The sequence below is a fragment of the Cetorhinus maximus genome, chromosome 20 (assembly GCF_964194155.1).
Source record: "Cetorhinus maximus chromosome 20, sCetMax3.hap1.1, whole genome shotgun sequence".
Taxonomy (NCBI): Eukaryota; Metazoa; Chordata; class Chondrichthyes; order Lamniformes; family Cetorhinidae; genus Cetorhinus; species Cetorhinus maximus.
In genome coordinates this window covers 87,207,440-87,223,854 of record NC_135898.1, presented here as the reverse complement: position 1 = coordinate 87,223,854, position 16,415 = coordinate 87,207,440, and the positions used below count along the sequence as shown (strand labels likewise).

The 16,415-nt window shown below is 46.3% G+C and overlaps 1 protein-coding gene across 1 annotated transcript in view; it reads left to right on the top strand.

Annotated features, from left to right (window-relative positions):
* The window catches only part of pyroxd2 (pyridine nucleotide-disulphide oxidoreductase domain 2), a 38,302-nt gene that overhangs the window by 18,365 nt on the left and 3,522 nt on the right, over window positions 1-16,415 (top strand). Inside the window, exons 7-14 of the mRNA XM_078565106.1 lie at window positions 3,483-3,544; window positions 4,760-4,857; window positions 6,465-6,606; window positions 7,310-7,444; window positions 9,876-9,948; window positions 10,973-11,129; window positions 12,087-12,241; window positions 15,498-15,604. Of these exons, the coding sequence (XP_078421232.1) occupies window positions 3,483-3,544; window positions 4,760-4,857; window positions 6,465-6,606; window positions 7,310-7,444; window positions 9,876-9,948; window positions 10,973-11,129; window positions 12,087-12,241; window positions 15,498-15,604 (929 nt within the window). The remainder of the gene's footprint in view (window positions 1-3,482; window positions 3,545-4,759; window positions 4,858-6,464; window positions 6,607-7,309; window positions 7,445-9,875; window positions 9,949-10,972; window positions 11,130-12,086; window positions 12,242-15,497; window positions 15,605-16,415) is intronic.

The window sequence follows — 16,415 nt, the reverse complement described above, 5'->3', positions numbered from 1 at the left end:
GTCACACAAATAACAGGAACAAACAAATAAGCTGCTTTTGCTCTTGGTTTGAGCATGAAAGCAGAACAATGCTCAATTATTAATAATTTTTGTGATCTTGACCACTGAGGAGAAATAACTTTAAAAGATCTCCCACACTTTTTTTATATATTCGTTCATGGGATGTGGGCGTCACTGGCTAGGCATTTATTGCCCATCCCTAACTACCCTCGAGAAGGTGGTGGTGAGCTGCCTTCCTGAACTGCTGCAGTCCAAGTGGTGTAGGTACACCCACAGTGCTGTTAGGAAGGGAGTTCCAGGATTTTGATCCAGCGACAGTGAAGGAATAGTGATATATTTCCAAGTCAGGATGGTGAGTGGCTTGGAGGGGAACTTCCAGGTGGAGGTGTTCCCATGTATCTGCTGCCCTTGTCCTTCTAGATGGAAGTGGTCATGGGTTTGGAAGATGCTGTCTTGGTGAATTCCTGCACTGTATATTGTAGATGGTACACACTGCTGCCACTGTGCGTTGGTGGTGGAGGGAGTGAATGTTTGTGGATTGGGTGCCAATTAAGTGGGCTGCTTTTTCCTGAATGGTGTCAAGCTTCTTGAGTGTTGTCGGAGCTGAACTCATCCAGATAAGTGGCGAATATCCCATCACACTCCTGACTTGTGCCTTGTAGATGGTGGACAGGCTTTGGGGAGTCAGGAGGTGAGTTACTCGCTGCAGGATTCCTAGCCTCTGACCTGCTCTTGTAGCCAAAGTATTTACATGGCTAGTCCAGTTCAGTTTCTGGTTAATGGTAACCCCCCAACATATTGATAGTGGGGGATTCAGTGATGATAATGCCATTGAATGTCAAGGGGCAATGGTTAAATTCTCTCTTGTTGGAGATGGTCATTGCCTAACACTTGTGTAGCGTGAATGTTACTTGCCACTTGTCAGCCCAAGCCTGGATATTGTACAGGGCTTGTTGCATTTGGACATGGACTGCTTCAGTATCTGAGGAGTTGCAAATGGTGCTGAACATTGTGCAATCATCAGCGAACGTCCCCACTTTTAACCTTATGCCGGGGGTTAGGTCATTGATGAACAGCTGAAGATGGTTGGGCCTAGGACACTACCCTGAGGAACTCCTGCAGTGATGTCCTGTAACTGAGATGATTGACCTCCAACAACCACAACTATCTTCCTTTGTGCTAGGCATGACTCCAACCAGTGGAGAGTTTTCCCCTGATTCTCATTGACTCCAGTTTTAGCTCCTTGATGCCACACTTGGCCAAATACTGCCTTGATGTCAAGGACAGCCACTCTCACCTCACCTCGGGAGTTCAGCTTTTTTGTCCATGTTTGAAGCAAGGCTGTAATGAGGTCAGGAGCTGAGTGACCCTGGCAGAACCCAAACTGAGTCAGTGAGCAGTTATTGCTAAGCAAGTGCCACTTGATAGCACCGTTTATGACCCCTTCCTTCACTTTAATGATGATTGAGAGTAGACTGATGGGGTGGTAATTGGCTGGATTGGATTTGTCCTGCTTTTTGTGTACAGGACATTCCTGAGCAATTTTCCACACAGCCGGGTAGATGCCAGTGTTGTAGCTGTACTGGAACAGCTTGGCTAGGGGCGCGGCAAATTCTACAACACAAGTCTTAGTACAATTGCTGGAATATTGTCAGGGCAATAGCCTTTGCAGTATCCAATGCCTTCAGCCATTTTTGATATCACATGGAGTGAATCGAATTGGCTGAAGACTGGCATCTGTGATTCTGGGGACCTGAGGAGGAGGCCGAGATGGGTCATCCACTCAGCACTTCTGGCTGAAGATTGTTGCAAATGCTTCAGCCTTATCCTTTGCACTGATGTGCTGGGCTCCCCCATCATTGAGGATGGGGATATTTGTGGAGCCTCCTCCTCCAGTGAGTTGTTTAATTGTCCACCACCAATCTCAACTAGATGTGGCAGGACTGCATAGCTTAGATCTGATCTGTTGGTTGTGGAATTGCTTCGCTCTGTCTATCGTTTGCTGCCTATGCCATTTGGGATGCAAGTAGCCTGTGTTATAACTTCACTAGGTTGACAACTCATTTTTAGGTATACCTGGCGCTGCTTCCTGGCATGTCCAGGGTTGATTCGCTGGCTTGGTGGTAATGGTCGAGTGGGGGGATATGCTGGCCATGAGTTTACAGATTGTGGTTGTATACAGTTCTGCTGCTGATGGCCCACAGCGCCTCATGGTTGCCCAGTCTTGAGTTGCTGTTTGAAATCTATCCCATGTAGCATGGTGGCACACAACACAATGGAGGGTATCCTCAATGTGAAGATGGGACTTCGTCTCCGCAAGGATTGTGCGGTGGTCACTCCTACCCATACGGTCATAGACAGATGCATCTGTGGCAGGCAGGTCAGTAAGGATGAGGTCAAGTGTGTTTTTCCCTATTGTTGCTTCCCTCACCACCTGCCACAGACCCAGTCTAGCAGCTAGGCCATTTAAAACTTGGCCAGCTTGGTTTGTGCTTTCAAGTGTGGCTCAGTAGCACCAACTACAACATTCTGCACCCTTGTCACCCTCAGTGCTTCCTCCAACATGGCTGAGTTTGCTGTTGTCATTTCCAGTGCTTAGGTCCATCCAGCTCCGTTCCTTTTATCAGTTTGATATTTCCTTTCGACTTCCTTCACTAAAGGACATTAGTAAACTCAGATGGGTTTTTAACAAATTGACATTGTTTTCGGTCATCATTAGACTTTTAATTCCAGATTTTTATTGAATCCAAATTTCACCATCTGCCGTGGTGGGATTCAAACCCGGGTCCCCAGAGCTTTACCCTGGGTCTCTGGATCACTAGTCCAGTGACAATATCATTATACCACCGCATCCCCCTCAAATAGGGCCCTCAGCAGAGGAGTGAAACTCCAAGAGTTCTTGCCCCATTTATAAATCCTTTTAACATGTTTAACACAACATCAGGACTCAAGTTACCAGTGCAACAAAGGTTCATTAGGTTGATTCCTGGGCTCAGAGGGCTGTCCTATGAGGAGAGATTGAGTAGAATAGGCCATTACTCTTTGGAGTTTAGAAGAATGAGAGATGATCTCATTGAAGCATCCAAATTTCTGATCAGTCTTGGCAGGGTAGATGCTGAGAGGCTGTTTCTCCTGGCTGAAGAGTCTAGAACACGGGAGCACAGCCTCAGGATAAGGGGTTGATCATTTAGGACTGTGATGAGTAGAAATTTTTTCACTCAGGGTTGTGGATCTTTGGAATTCTCTACACCAGAGAGCTATGGATGCTCTGTCATTGAATATATTCAAGACTGGGATTGACAGATTTTTGGACACTTGAGGGAATCGAGGGGCGTGGAGTTTGGGCAAGGAAGTCAGTTGAGGTTGAGGGTCAGTCATGATCTTATTGAATGGTGGATTAGGTCCGATTGGCTGAATGGTCAACACTTGCTGCTGGTTCTCATGTTCATATATATTCTTGATTTCACTTCTTACCCTTACAGGTTTTAAGCTGGGGAAACACATTCCACAGTTCTACGAATTACTGACTGCTCCGATATCTAAAGTAAGTGCACAAGTTAACATTCTCTCTTGAAATTGCTGCTTCGTGGTTACACCATGCCTTGACCCTGGGTTTCTTGTCCCTATTACCACCCGTTGCTGTGCTTGGGGAATAAAGATTCCAATGGCCATTTGGACAAGGCACAAAAAAGACAATAGTGGCTGATTTTAACATGGACCCCACCGCCCCACCCCGCCATCGACAATGATCAAGAAATTTGGGCTGTTCTTCTCACAAAGCAATGGTGGAAACTGGGCAGACGAGTACTTGAAGCTGAGCAAATGGATTACCCACTCTGAACCTGCCTTTCTCACCCACGATCATAACCCCCGGGCCAAGTAGCTGCCGGGAAGTAGAGAGGAAGCCCTAGTGTCTGAGAAACGTTTTTGGGGCCAGGAAGAGCAGGTGGGTTCCTCCGAGCCCCACAAGGAAAGCTCAGGCCTTGCCTGCCCCAGGCTTTCTAATCCTACCCGACCCTCCCAAAACTCCCGGTCTGCCGCTGGAACCTAAGCAAGCTTTTTCTGCCCAGTTCTGGGCGAGAAATGGACTGACAGTGATGAAGCCTGGTGGTTAAAATTGCAAAGCAAGGTGATCCGCTGTGCCCTGGAGCTGTTTCCCAGCAGATACCTATGTTAATAGAATCCAAAACAAAAACAGAATTACCTGGAAAAACTCAGCATGTCTGGCAGCATCGGTGGAGAAGAAAACAGTTGACGTTTCGAGTCCTCACGACCCTTCGGCAGAACTGAAGTATAGTTAGGAGAGAGGTGAAATATAAGCTGGTCTAAGGTGGGGGGCGGGGGGAGAGAGAAGTTGAGGGGGGGAATCCAAGCTAGTTGGTGAAGTCAAAACCAAGACACAGACCTTTTCTTTCTTGAGAGAGTTTATTGACTTGGTCAGTCTTGTAGCTCTCCTCTCCCCCACAGTGTCCCAGCTATCCCCTATTTATATATGATCAAAGTACTTAATTAAACAATACCCTTCACCGGTGTATCTTAACGATATAATGAACATACTATTAACAGTCCATTCCCATTTTAAAATCCCCTCCCTGTGTTTCCACGTGAATCAGCACCTTTGGGAAGCAGGGTGGAGGAAACTAACTGTCTGTCAGCTGTAAATATCCTGTGTGAAATTAATACCAGCGGAATCAGTTCCAGGCTTAACCTATGATATTTATGCTTTGCCAACTTGCTGTCTATGGTTTATTCTTGGCAGATTCTAAATCACTGGTTTGAATCGGAACCACTGAAGGCCACTCTCGCTACTGATGGAGTTATTGGTGCAATGATAAGCCCACAGGCCGCAGGGAGCGGGTAGGAGGCTTATCAGCTGTTTTGCTTACTTGTTGCAAATGAATTTACGTATCAAATTTACATATTAATGCTGAGATATGGAGGAGGCTTAAAACCAGTTCTGCCATTCAATAAGATCCTGGCCAATCTGTATCTGAATGTCACTTATCCGACTCTGCTCCAAATCTCTGATTCTCTTATCTAGCAAAAAAAATTATAACCTTTTCGGTCTTTTGGGCTAGAAACTTCCCCCCCGCTGGTGGGGGGGTTGTGCGGGGGCGGGCGCGAACCCGATCAGCGCCCCCGATCGGGGCTGCGCCGCCATTTTACATGGGTGGGCCAATTAAGGCCCACCCTGCGTGACGTGCACCCAGAGGCGCCGAGCGCTCCCTGTTCGGCCGGGGCGGGGGGTGGGGGTGGGGGGCAGAGATTTGTTTCAGTCTTAAGCTTAAAATAAAGGATTTTAAAACTTTTAAAACATGTCCCCTCACGTGACACTATCACATGAGCTGGGACATGTCGAAGGATAAACGTATTAACTTTTATTAGATTTCAAAACAGTTCACGAAACCTCACCCCGCCCGTGGATGAGGTTTGATGAAAAATGCGAAGGCCGCCTGCTCGTTAAATTGAGTTAATTAGTTTTTAACAGGCCTTAATAGGCCTTTGACGGTTCGGCGGGTGTGCAGCCGAGTCTAAACGACGCACGGTGACGATGGGTACACACGCCCGACGTCACCGAGCGTCATTTTACGCATCGGTGAGCAGGCCCCACCCCCCGCTCGCCAACGGGAAAATGCTGCCCTTGATTTCAATTAACCCCCCTCACCCCACCCACCACCCAGCACCCAGCACCCACAACTTAAAAATCTTGAGATAAAAGCAAAACACTGCGGATGCTGGAAATCTGAAACAAAAACAAAAATACCTGGAAAAACTCAGCAGGTCTGACAGCATCTGCGGAGAGGAACACAGTTAACGTTTCGACTCGAACTGTGTTCCTCTCTGCTGATGGTGTCAGACCTGCTGAGTTTTTCCAGGTATTTTTGTTTTTGTGACTTAAAAATCTTGCACAGGTGTCACGTCAGATTCACAAACCTTGCTTCCTGTTGGCATGATATTCGATCACACCACCACCTGCAATTTCCCCTCCAAGCCACTCACCATCCTGACTTGGAAATATATCAGCCGTTCCTTCACTGTCACTGGGTCAAAATCCTGGAACTCCCTCCCTAACAGCACTGTGGGTGTACCTACACCGCATGGAGTGCAGCGGCTCAAGAAGGCAGCTCACCACCACCTTCTCGAGGGCAACTACAGATGGGAAATACATACTGGCCTAGCCAGTAATTCCCACGTTCCAGGAACAAATTTAAAAGAGAACTTTGTGACAATGTTATTTGCTATGTCAACATTCCCATTCAGCCTTATGATGTCACATGTCATGATGTGGTTACAGATGCTAGATATTAGGTGGCAGAATGCATCAGGATTCCGAAGGCTCTCCCAAATCCATTCATCATTGTATACATAGAAATAAATGATATTTGTCAAATGAAACACGGCCAATTAATGATTCATATGTTAAGATGTCCGTGAACTGTTTTCTCGTCTCTTGTTTGTCTTAGGTATGTTCTGCTTCATCACGTGATGGGGGAGCTGGAGGGGATTAAGGGGGCTTGGGGTTATGTGGAAGGTGGGATGGGTGCACTTTCCAAATCTATCGCCAGTGCAGCCGCAGATCGTGGAGCCTCTATCTTTACAGAAAAGGTAAGTGTTCCAGCCACTGGTCTGACCATTTCAGTTCCATTTTCTTTATGTCACAGAGAGAAGTTTTGATAGAATGAATAAGGAGAAACTGTTTCCACTGGCAGAAGGGTCGGTAACCAGAGGACACACATTTAGGATAATTAGCCACAGAATCAGGGTGCAGATGAGGAGAATTTTATTTTACACAGCAAGCAGTTATGATCTGAAATGTGCTCCCTGAGAGAGGGGTGCAAGCCAATTCAATAATCACTTTCAAAAGGGAATTGGATAATACTTGAAAAGGAAACATTTGCAAGGTTATGGGGAAAGAGCAGGGGAGTGGTATTAATTGGATAGCTTTTTCAAAGAGCTGGCAAAGGCATGATGGACTGAATGGCATCCTTCTGTGCTCTATTTGTGGAGCATAAATGTGGAGAATTAAACTCCTTTTGCTTTTTCACCTAATGCTGGTACTCTAAGCAAGCATCATAAGCGTAGATAGACACAAGGGTAAATCTTCCTCTATTTCAACCATGTGCCTTAACCATTCTGCTTAGGGTAGCAACCCCATTGTATCTGTGACACATCCATTCTTGTGGCATCATAGAGCAATTTACCGCCAAGTTTTCAGTACTTTGATAAATATGAAATTTAATAATATTCACTCTTTTAACATCCTCACTGTAAGTTAATACATTTCTCTCTCTGTCCCTGTGTTGACCAGCCAGTGAGCTCCATCCTAGTGGACAGTAACGGGACAGCACAGGGAGTTGTGTTGCAAGATGGAACTGAGATAAGAAGCAAAGTGGTTTTATCCAATGCCACTGCTCATGTGACCTTCCTCAAGCTGACTCCACAGGTGAGAGTGGATAATGTCTTTTTTTCCATACCCTTTGCACTCCCCTTCTAAGGTGGAGACTCATTCACTTCCAGGTTTCTGTGCACCCTCAGATAACCTCGCTCAGGTACCCATTCTTTAGAGAGCGAATGTCAGCAGACTGCTTAACGATGGGGAGCCCATATCGCAGCCTTATCTGCTCACCATTTCATGCTTGCTTTCCAATACTGATTAATGGAGGTTAATTGGCTCCTGAACTCCCCGCCCGGGCCATACGCCTCATTCCGACTTGTAAATGAATTGTCTTTCCTTCATTGTTGCTGGGTCAAAATCCTCACTGTGGGAGTACTCTCCACTTGCCTGGATGAGTGCAGCTCCAACAACACTCAAGAAGCTCGACACCTCCAGGACAAAGCAGCCCGCTTGATTAGTACTCCACCCACCACCTTAAACATTCACTCTTCCACTACCAATGCACAGTGGCCACAGTGTGTACCATATACAGGATGCACTCCAGCAACTCATCAAGCCTCCTACAACAGCACTTTCCAAACCCACACATTCTACCGCCTAGAAGGACAAGGACAGCAGACACATGGGAACACCACTATCTGAAGCTCCCCTCCATGTCTCACACCATCCTGACTTGGAACTATATTGCTGTTCCTTTACTTTCGCTGGATCAAAATCCTGGAACTCCCTCCCCAGCAGCACTGTGGATGTACCTACATCACATGGACTGCAGCGGTTCAAGAAAGAAGCTCACCACCACCTTCTCAAGGGCAATTAGGGATGGGCAATAAATGCTGGCCCAGCCAGCGACACCCACATCCTGTAAATGAATTTAAAAAAAACATGACTGAGATTAGCTAGGCAGTGATGGAGTGGCATAGCTGGGATCTTGTTGCTCTTTAGGGCTCAGTTCCAAGCATTGGAGTAGTCACGTGCAGAATATTTCAGCCTAGTAAACGTGGATGGACCTTGGGGCTGATTTGAATAGGAGGTGGGGTCATTGCATTGGGGAGGGGTCGGAGGCGGGTCAAGGTGAATGGTAAACTCACATGCCAACAATGTGAGAGAGCCGGAAGGGTTTTAGTTCCTGCCACTCAGTTTAATGGAGAAGTTTGGTTTCCAGCCAAACTGGCAGTAGTGACGAACAGTCGGGCAGTGTTTCTGACAGCAGGAGGTCTCAGCTATGGCCCTGATGGAACAATTCCTGAAAATAAGATTGGTTGTATGAGTTATCGCAGTTATGGTTGGGCAAGTACCAGGGAAATACCCTTCCTCCTCCCAGCCCACATGGAAATGCCAACAAATTTAAACTTGGGCCTTTGATCCAAGAACATATGTTGTTGTGAGGAAGGCACCACTGCTCTTATGCAAAGGTCTTGAGTTAATATTGCAGCCAGGCCATGATGATATACTTAAAGAAGAGGCCTGTTGGCTTAGGCAAGTGCCATTGCTGTGATTTCAAACCACAGTCAGCCAGACCAGGATAGAACCATAGAAAAGTCACAGCGCAGAAAGAGGCCATTCAGCCCATTATGTCTGTGCCGGCCAGAAAAAGATGAAAAAGAAACTATCTATAATTTTCAGACCTCCAATCTTCTGGTTCCTCGCCTGTATCTTGTGAGGATCGGAAAATGATCCTCAGAGCATCCGCCATTTCCTCCCTGACTTCCTTTAACAGCCTGGGATACAATCCATCCGGCCCTGGTGACTTATCCACCTTCAAGGATGTCAGTTGCTCCAGTACTTCCTCTCTCACTATGCTCATTGTATCTAATGTTTCGCACTCCTCCTCATTAACTAGAATGTCTGCATCATCCGTCTCCTTAGTGGAGGTGGGAATAGATTGGGTAAAACCATTTCATTTTAAACACCCCTCTCATCTCCAGTCACCCCCTGCCCGGTTCCCTGAGTTCAGATGAAAAGCTGTGACTCTGAGGGTGCTCCTGCTGGGCCGAGTCTGAGACTACACCTGAACAGCAGGCACGATAAGGCAATGATAATGGATATCAGGCCGTTTGTGTAGAGGCAATCTGCAACATCAGCTTTATCACCAGGCAGCAAGTAGAACATCTACCCAGGCAGCTTCCTTGTCCGATGTTAAGTGACAGCTGTGGCTCAGTGGATGGCGCACTCACTTCTGAGTCTGAAATTTGTGGGTTCAAGCCCCACTCCAGGCTGACTTCTGGTTCTGAAGGAGCCCCATCTCCCCGCTGAGGTGGGTGTAAATGATCCTGTGACACTATTTCAAAGAAGAGCAGGAGAGTTCTCCCCGGTGTTCCTAGCTAATACTTTTACTTCAACCATTGTCATGGGAAACCCGTTACCTGGCCATTATCACATTGGGAGCCAACATTACAGCACTGACTATCTGGAGAAAGGTTGTGAAAGATGCTCAGTGAACGCAAGTCTTTAATTTGAACCTGATTTCTGTCTGTTCCAGGATTCGCTGTCCAAAGACTTTATTAAGGAAGTTTCATCCATTGACTACACCTCTCCCGTCACAAAAATCAATGGTATGCGGACTCTTCGGTGGAGGGCAAGATGGGTTTGGTTGACGTGAGCATGGGTAACAGGGTGACTTGTTCCCCGGCTGATGTCATTGTTATTCTTGACTCAGTTGATGGCAGGCGCGTGATGGGGGCCCAGGAGTAATCAGCCCTTTGCCCGGGGTGGAGAATTCCCCATTTCCACTATCCTCTGTATGAAAAAGTGCTTCCTGATTTCACTACGGAACAACCTAACTCCAATTCTAAGATCGTGCCTCCTTGATTCCTCCACCAGGGTAAATAGCTTCTCTATATTCACTCGTATCAAATCCTTTTGTCATTTCAAACACCTCAATTGGGTGACCCCTGAATCTTCGAAACTCGAGGGTAATACAGGCCAGTTTATGGAACTTTTGGAACCTGGTATTGTTTGGGGTTCACCCCATTACTCTGACCTGGATTTGGACCTTGGACCCAGCAGTAAAGAGCAATCTCCCAGCCCAACCCAGAGTATCTGGTCCCCACCGATCCAATTCAACTGATAATGAAGGCTAGGATAGAAAATGGGAAGAACAGCAGCAACAAAAACTTTCATTTAAGTAGCACCTTTGGCGTAGTAAAATATCCCTTCGCAGGAGTGTTGTCAAACAAAATTTGACACTGAGCCACATCAGGGAACATTCAGGCAGCTGAGCAAAAGCTTCGTCAGAGGTAGGTCTTAAAGGAGCAGAGAGAGGTGGAGAGATTTAGGGAAGGAATTACAAGAGTTTAAGGCCTAGGCAGCTGAAGGCAGGCTCACTCATAAAGGAGTGATTAAAATCTGGGATGCGCAAGGAGCGCAGAGATCCCGGAGGGTCCTGAGACCAGAGAAGGTCACAGAGATAGGAGAGTGAACAAGGACACAGAGGCATTTGAAAACCAGTTTTAAAACTGAGGAAATGACAGACCAGCAGTCAATGTAGGTCAGAATAACTGCACCTGTATGCTAACTCTGAAAGAAAAGTGGCCTATATGAAAAATTATAATATTGTTTCTGTTTTGATGTTGCCAGTTGCTGTGGATCGCTTACCAAACTTTCTGGCCGTACCTAGAAATGATGGAATTGCACCTTCCCAGTGTATAGCTGGAACCATTCATTTGAACTGTGAGGACATGGCCTATATCAAAGAGGCTTTCGAGGAAGCCTGCCGAGGGATTCCATCCACCAGGTATGATCGGAGGAATCGGTTGTGCTGGGTGACAATTCTACATACAGGGGAGGAGTTCTCCCACTGTCCTGTCAACATTCATCTCTCAACCATCACCACCAAAAAAAAAATCAGCTTGACTGCTCCTTTATCTTAATGCTTTTTGTGGAACTGTGCAGCGTGCAAACTGGCGGCTTTACTTCCCTATAAAGCAACAGTGACTGCTCTTCTGAAGTTCACTGGGGCCCAGCCAGGTCGCGGTCCTGGTATATAGCCTGGTAAAATGCGGGTCCACCCTCAACCCCCAAAATTTTCATTCCGCAAATGTGGCCACAAGACTGCACCTCCCCCCTCCCCCAACCCCCATTATGAACACAGCCGCCCACTTTAATAAAGAAACAGCCATTTGACGAGTTAATTGATTTTACAGAGCACCTGCTTCATTCATTTATTTTGGAGTTTGAGGATCGGAAACTGTAAGGTCATGCCCACAATATTGGCCAGGATTCAGCCTGAGCACAAAGCACCAGCTATGAAATAACGTGGCCTCGCTTATAATGCAGCCTCAAGATATGAACCCTTGGCCCGTGTTATAGTGGGCTCCTAGTGTAGTTCATTGGCTGTGAAATACTTTGGGACACACTAAAGACAAAGATGTTTTTTCTTTCTTCCTTTCTCTCCCCTCTTTCCCTCTCCCGCTCTCTCTTTCTTTCTCTCACCCTTGCTTTTAGTTACCTATCTTCCTCTCTTTGATTTTTCTTTTTTTTCCCATCTACATATATCCAGCTTTTCATTAAAGAAATTCTGTCTAAATTGCCTGTTTGCTTCAGATTTCCATATCTTCCATCTGTGCCCTCGGTTCTGGAACTCAGGGCACTAGCAAAAAATTGCCCGTGTTTGCATCTCATTAAACCCCCCTTCGGAAGGTGTGTTAACGATTAACATGAATTTATTTCTTCTTTTCCTCCATCCAACAAGACCATTGCTGGAGTTATGCATCCCCTCGATCCTGGATCCCACCATCGCTCCACCAGCCTGCCACGTCATCTCCATCTTCACCCAGTACACACCGTACTATCTGCAAGGAGGGAAAGAATGGGACGAGCTGGAGAGGAATTGCTATGCTGATAGAGGTAGATACCGCAATACAATGGAGTGCCAGAGGGTCGCTTAGAACTAGTGGGCTTGCCAAGGGGCACTCTATAAGGAGTTTAATCAAAATACACCACTGAGGGATTTGGCTGTGCACTTTACATGATTTATATTTAAATCCCTGCACTGTCTGGTCCTTGGTCATGTTGATGCAGCAAGGCCAGTTTTCAATAAGGTCGATTACTAACCTGTCACTCTTTCCAATCCTGATGGCAGACGGTAAGAGCGGGAGAGTTTCCTGGTCGGCCATACTCCAAAAGGCAACAGCAAACCTCTGCAGTACTCTGCCAAGCATAATCACGGACCAATCCAATGGAAGTCCATGGTTGCCAAAGGCCTCTTAGGGACGGTACCTGGAGGAGGAGGAAAGCCAGTTTTACAAAGTTTTTGCAGAGTCTTGCCCATCAGGAAATCGCAGGCGCGTCGGCTACGATTTCTCAATACCGTCTCCCGACGGGCGCGTCTCCAGGCTGGGACTGCACATCTGTAAAAGCTTCCCAGAGCACTTGCTTCGAAAAGGCAGCTGGGGTGATTATTCCTCTGCAGATGTCTGGCAGACGCACAACTTTTCCCTCTCCTCCGGACACCAGCAGGTTCTTGCTGGACAGTGCCCGTTGCCAAACCTTGGCTGCGTAGCAGGCAGGAAGCAGGAACGCAGCTGCAGGCCCTTTGGGCTTTGGATGTGGGAAAACATCCCAGGAAAAGGTGGCGTCTAACATATATCAAAAAGCCCTGAACTTGCAGATGGTGTTGGGATCGGTCCTTGCGCCATCTTTCCGTAGACGATTTCCCACTGGGGCACTGGCTGAATTAGAATGAGGCGGGTGGGCCCTTCCTTCATTCGGATAGTTATGCTGGGCCTAACAACAACAACAACAACAACAACTTGCATTTGTATAGCATCTTTAATGTTATGTTTAACGTTTAATGTCACAGCAGTGTAATCAGACAAAAATTGACACCGAGCCACATATTAGGATGTTTTAGTCCCTGATCTCCCAATTCCAGAAGGCCCCCAGTTGCTTTTTTCGACTCTTGCATTAACAGCTGATCTTAGGGCTCTTGACGGGGCTAGAAGAGCCTGGATGGGGCGAATGGACTTACTGGTCCACAGACAGGCAGCGGGAGGCATTTGCTGAAAGTCAGGGTCTGTCAGAATGTTTCAATTCACCTGAGGCCTAGTTTTAACCCCCAGCTCTCACCAGCCTGTGATGTGTGTGAACTCACGGAATAGGGAGTTGACAGAGTGAGAGCTGAAAAGGTCATTGTGCTTCATAACCGCTTGTGATCACTGCTTCGGGGTAAGATGCAGAAGATGGCAAATAAATCGCTGTTCTTCTGTTACGAATCCTTTTGCATTCCAACCAGATAACGAGTTAGGATTTTAAGAACCTTTAGCAACATTCTGTTAATGACAGGAAGAACCAGAGTTCATCTAAGCACAAAAGGAGGCCACTCAGCCTTTTGTTTCTGTGCAGGCTCTTTGCTAGAGCCAAAGGTAATCCCACACTCTTGCCATAATTCCTGTGTCCTCCTACACATCAAATGTTTAAAAGCAAAATACTGCGGATGCTTTGAAACAAAAACAGAAAATGCTGGAAAAAACTCAGCAGGTCTAACAGCATCTGTGGAGGGAAAGGCAGAGTTAACGTTTCGAGTCCGTATGACTCTTCTTCAGGGCTAAAGAGAAGTAAAAATATGATGAAATTTATATTGTTTAAGGGGGGGAGGTGGAGCAGGTGAAGCTGGATAGAGGGCCAGTGATAGGCGGGGAGAAAAGGAGAGATTGACAAAGATGACACAAACAAAATGACAAAGGGGTGTTAATGGTAGTGGTGCTGGCTAAAGGGGGTGCTGATGGTGGCACTACGGTCAGAAAGCAGAATGTGATAGTAGCGCGACAAGGGTAAGGACTCTGGAAAGAACAACATGAACAAGTGACAGGTGGTCGGGCGGAGCAGACTCGATGGGCCGATTGGCGTAATTTCTGCTCCTATGTCTTATGGTCTTATGGTCCTTGTGGGGGTGGGGTGGGGGAAGGGGATGGTGGTGGGAAAAAAAGATCAAAAATAGGATAAAAGATGGGGATAAAACAACAAATAAAAATGAAAATAAATAAAAATAAGCGAATTAAAAAAATAAAAATGGATATTGAAAAAAGGGGGATAAAAAAGGGTCGAGGGTGGAGGAGAGAGTATTTTCTGTTTTTGTTTTACATCAAGTGTTTATCGGCTTTTCCTTTTAAAAGATGCAGTGTATTTTACCTTAATTGTTCACTGTGGGAAATTATTCTATGCTCCAACAAACCTGCTCCTAAATTTCTGCAAACCTCTCTCTTCACTCTCTTGGTCACATTCTGAAATGAATGACCCTTGTCACTGGCTCCCCAACTATCAGCCCTGCCCTTGCCAATGCCCACTGGCAACTCTCATCTTTGTCCACAAGTGCCTCCATGAAATGCCAACGTTCCCCTGAAAGTGCCCACCTGCACCCTTCTTTCTTCTGACTCTGACTTTAGAGTTTTTTTTCCCCCATCCTCCCTGAAGTCTATACCTAATTTCCAACCAAAATTTTCCATTGCGTTCGTCCGGTATTGAGACGGTTAAAAAAAATATGGCGGAAATGGCTCAGTGTGCACATTGAGATTAGTTTTGACCTTTGTTTTGATGCAGTGTTATTATTTGTAAGCTCCCAGGCCTCTGTTCAATGCAACATTTCACAGGACAGTCGGTGATGAATTTGATGGGATTTTTTATGGTTCAGTGATGTTCACATTTTCTACTATAGGTTGATGGCTAGTTAAAACGGCTCTACAATGGCATTTCTTGGTGCAGTACTAAGCCACATGCAGCAGAAAAGTTGAACCCATGGTCTGTGCTGAGTTACACAACTTCAGCTAGGACAGCAGTTCAGCTGTGAAGATTGACTTCAATGCCCCTGCGCTACAGACTGGGAATAATTAACCAGGTTTTTGTCGAGAAAGCGATCCCTGCTGGAAAACGCAGGAGTGTGACAATCTGTGAGGACCGGATTAGGTTCAGTCACAATGCCCTGCACAGTCAAATTGCCCGCTCACACCAGGAATGGAGATGTGAAAACGTCACTAGGGTGTGCTAACAAGAGTGAGCACCTTCAGGAGAGGAGGAGAGAAGCAAAGGATAAATGAAGATTGCGAAAAGCCTAATTCCCTTTCCTCTAACATATAAATGATAATTGGTCTTCTCTGACTCTCCTTAGTGTTTGACTGCATTGAGCAGTATGCTCCAGGTTTCAAGGCTTCCGTGATCGGACGTGACATCTTGACGCCACCAGACCTGGAGGAGGTGTTTGGCTTAACTGGAGGGGTTAGTATTGGTACTCAACTGGAGGGGTTAGTAGTAGTACTCAACTGGAGGGGTTAGTAGTAGTACTCAGCTGGAGGGGTTAATATTGGTACTCAGCTGGAGGGGTTAGTATTGGTACTCAACTGGAGGGGTTAGTAGTAGTATTCAACTGGAGGGGTTAGTAGTAGTACTCAACTGGAGGGGTTAGTAGTAGTACTCAACTGGAGGGGTTAGTAGTAGTACTCAACTGGCGGGGTTAGTAGTAGTACTCAACTGGAGGGGTTAGTAGTAGTACTCAACTGGAGGGGTTAGTAGTAGTACTCAACTGGAGGGGTTAATAGTAGTACTCAACTGGAGGGGTTAGTAGTAGTACTCAACTGGAGGGGTTAGTATTGGTACTCAACTGGAGGGGTTAGTAGTAGTACTCAACTGGAGGGGTTAGTATTGGTACTCAACTGGAGGGGTTAGTATTGGTACTCAACTGGAGGGGTTAGTAGTAGTAATCAATTGGGGGGGTTAGTATTGGTACTCAACTGGAGGGGTTAGTATTGGTACTCAACTGGAGGGGTTAGTAGTACTGTAAGAAAAGCCGATTTAAGATTACAAATCAATACATTGAAAATGATGGAGTGATTCATGGCCCTTGGACAGTTTTCTTTCCTTTGGTGTTGCACTGGTTAAAAAGTTTGGGAAAGTTCATTCTCTTCAGTCTTTCTTCATCACTCAAATCCTTAAAACTGGGGATCATCCAATTTCTAATCCGCACACCCGCTTCCAGGATTTTAACATCTTGCTGGTGTCTCACTGGCCAGATTGAACACTGCTCTGTACT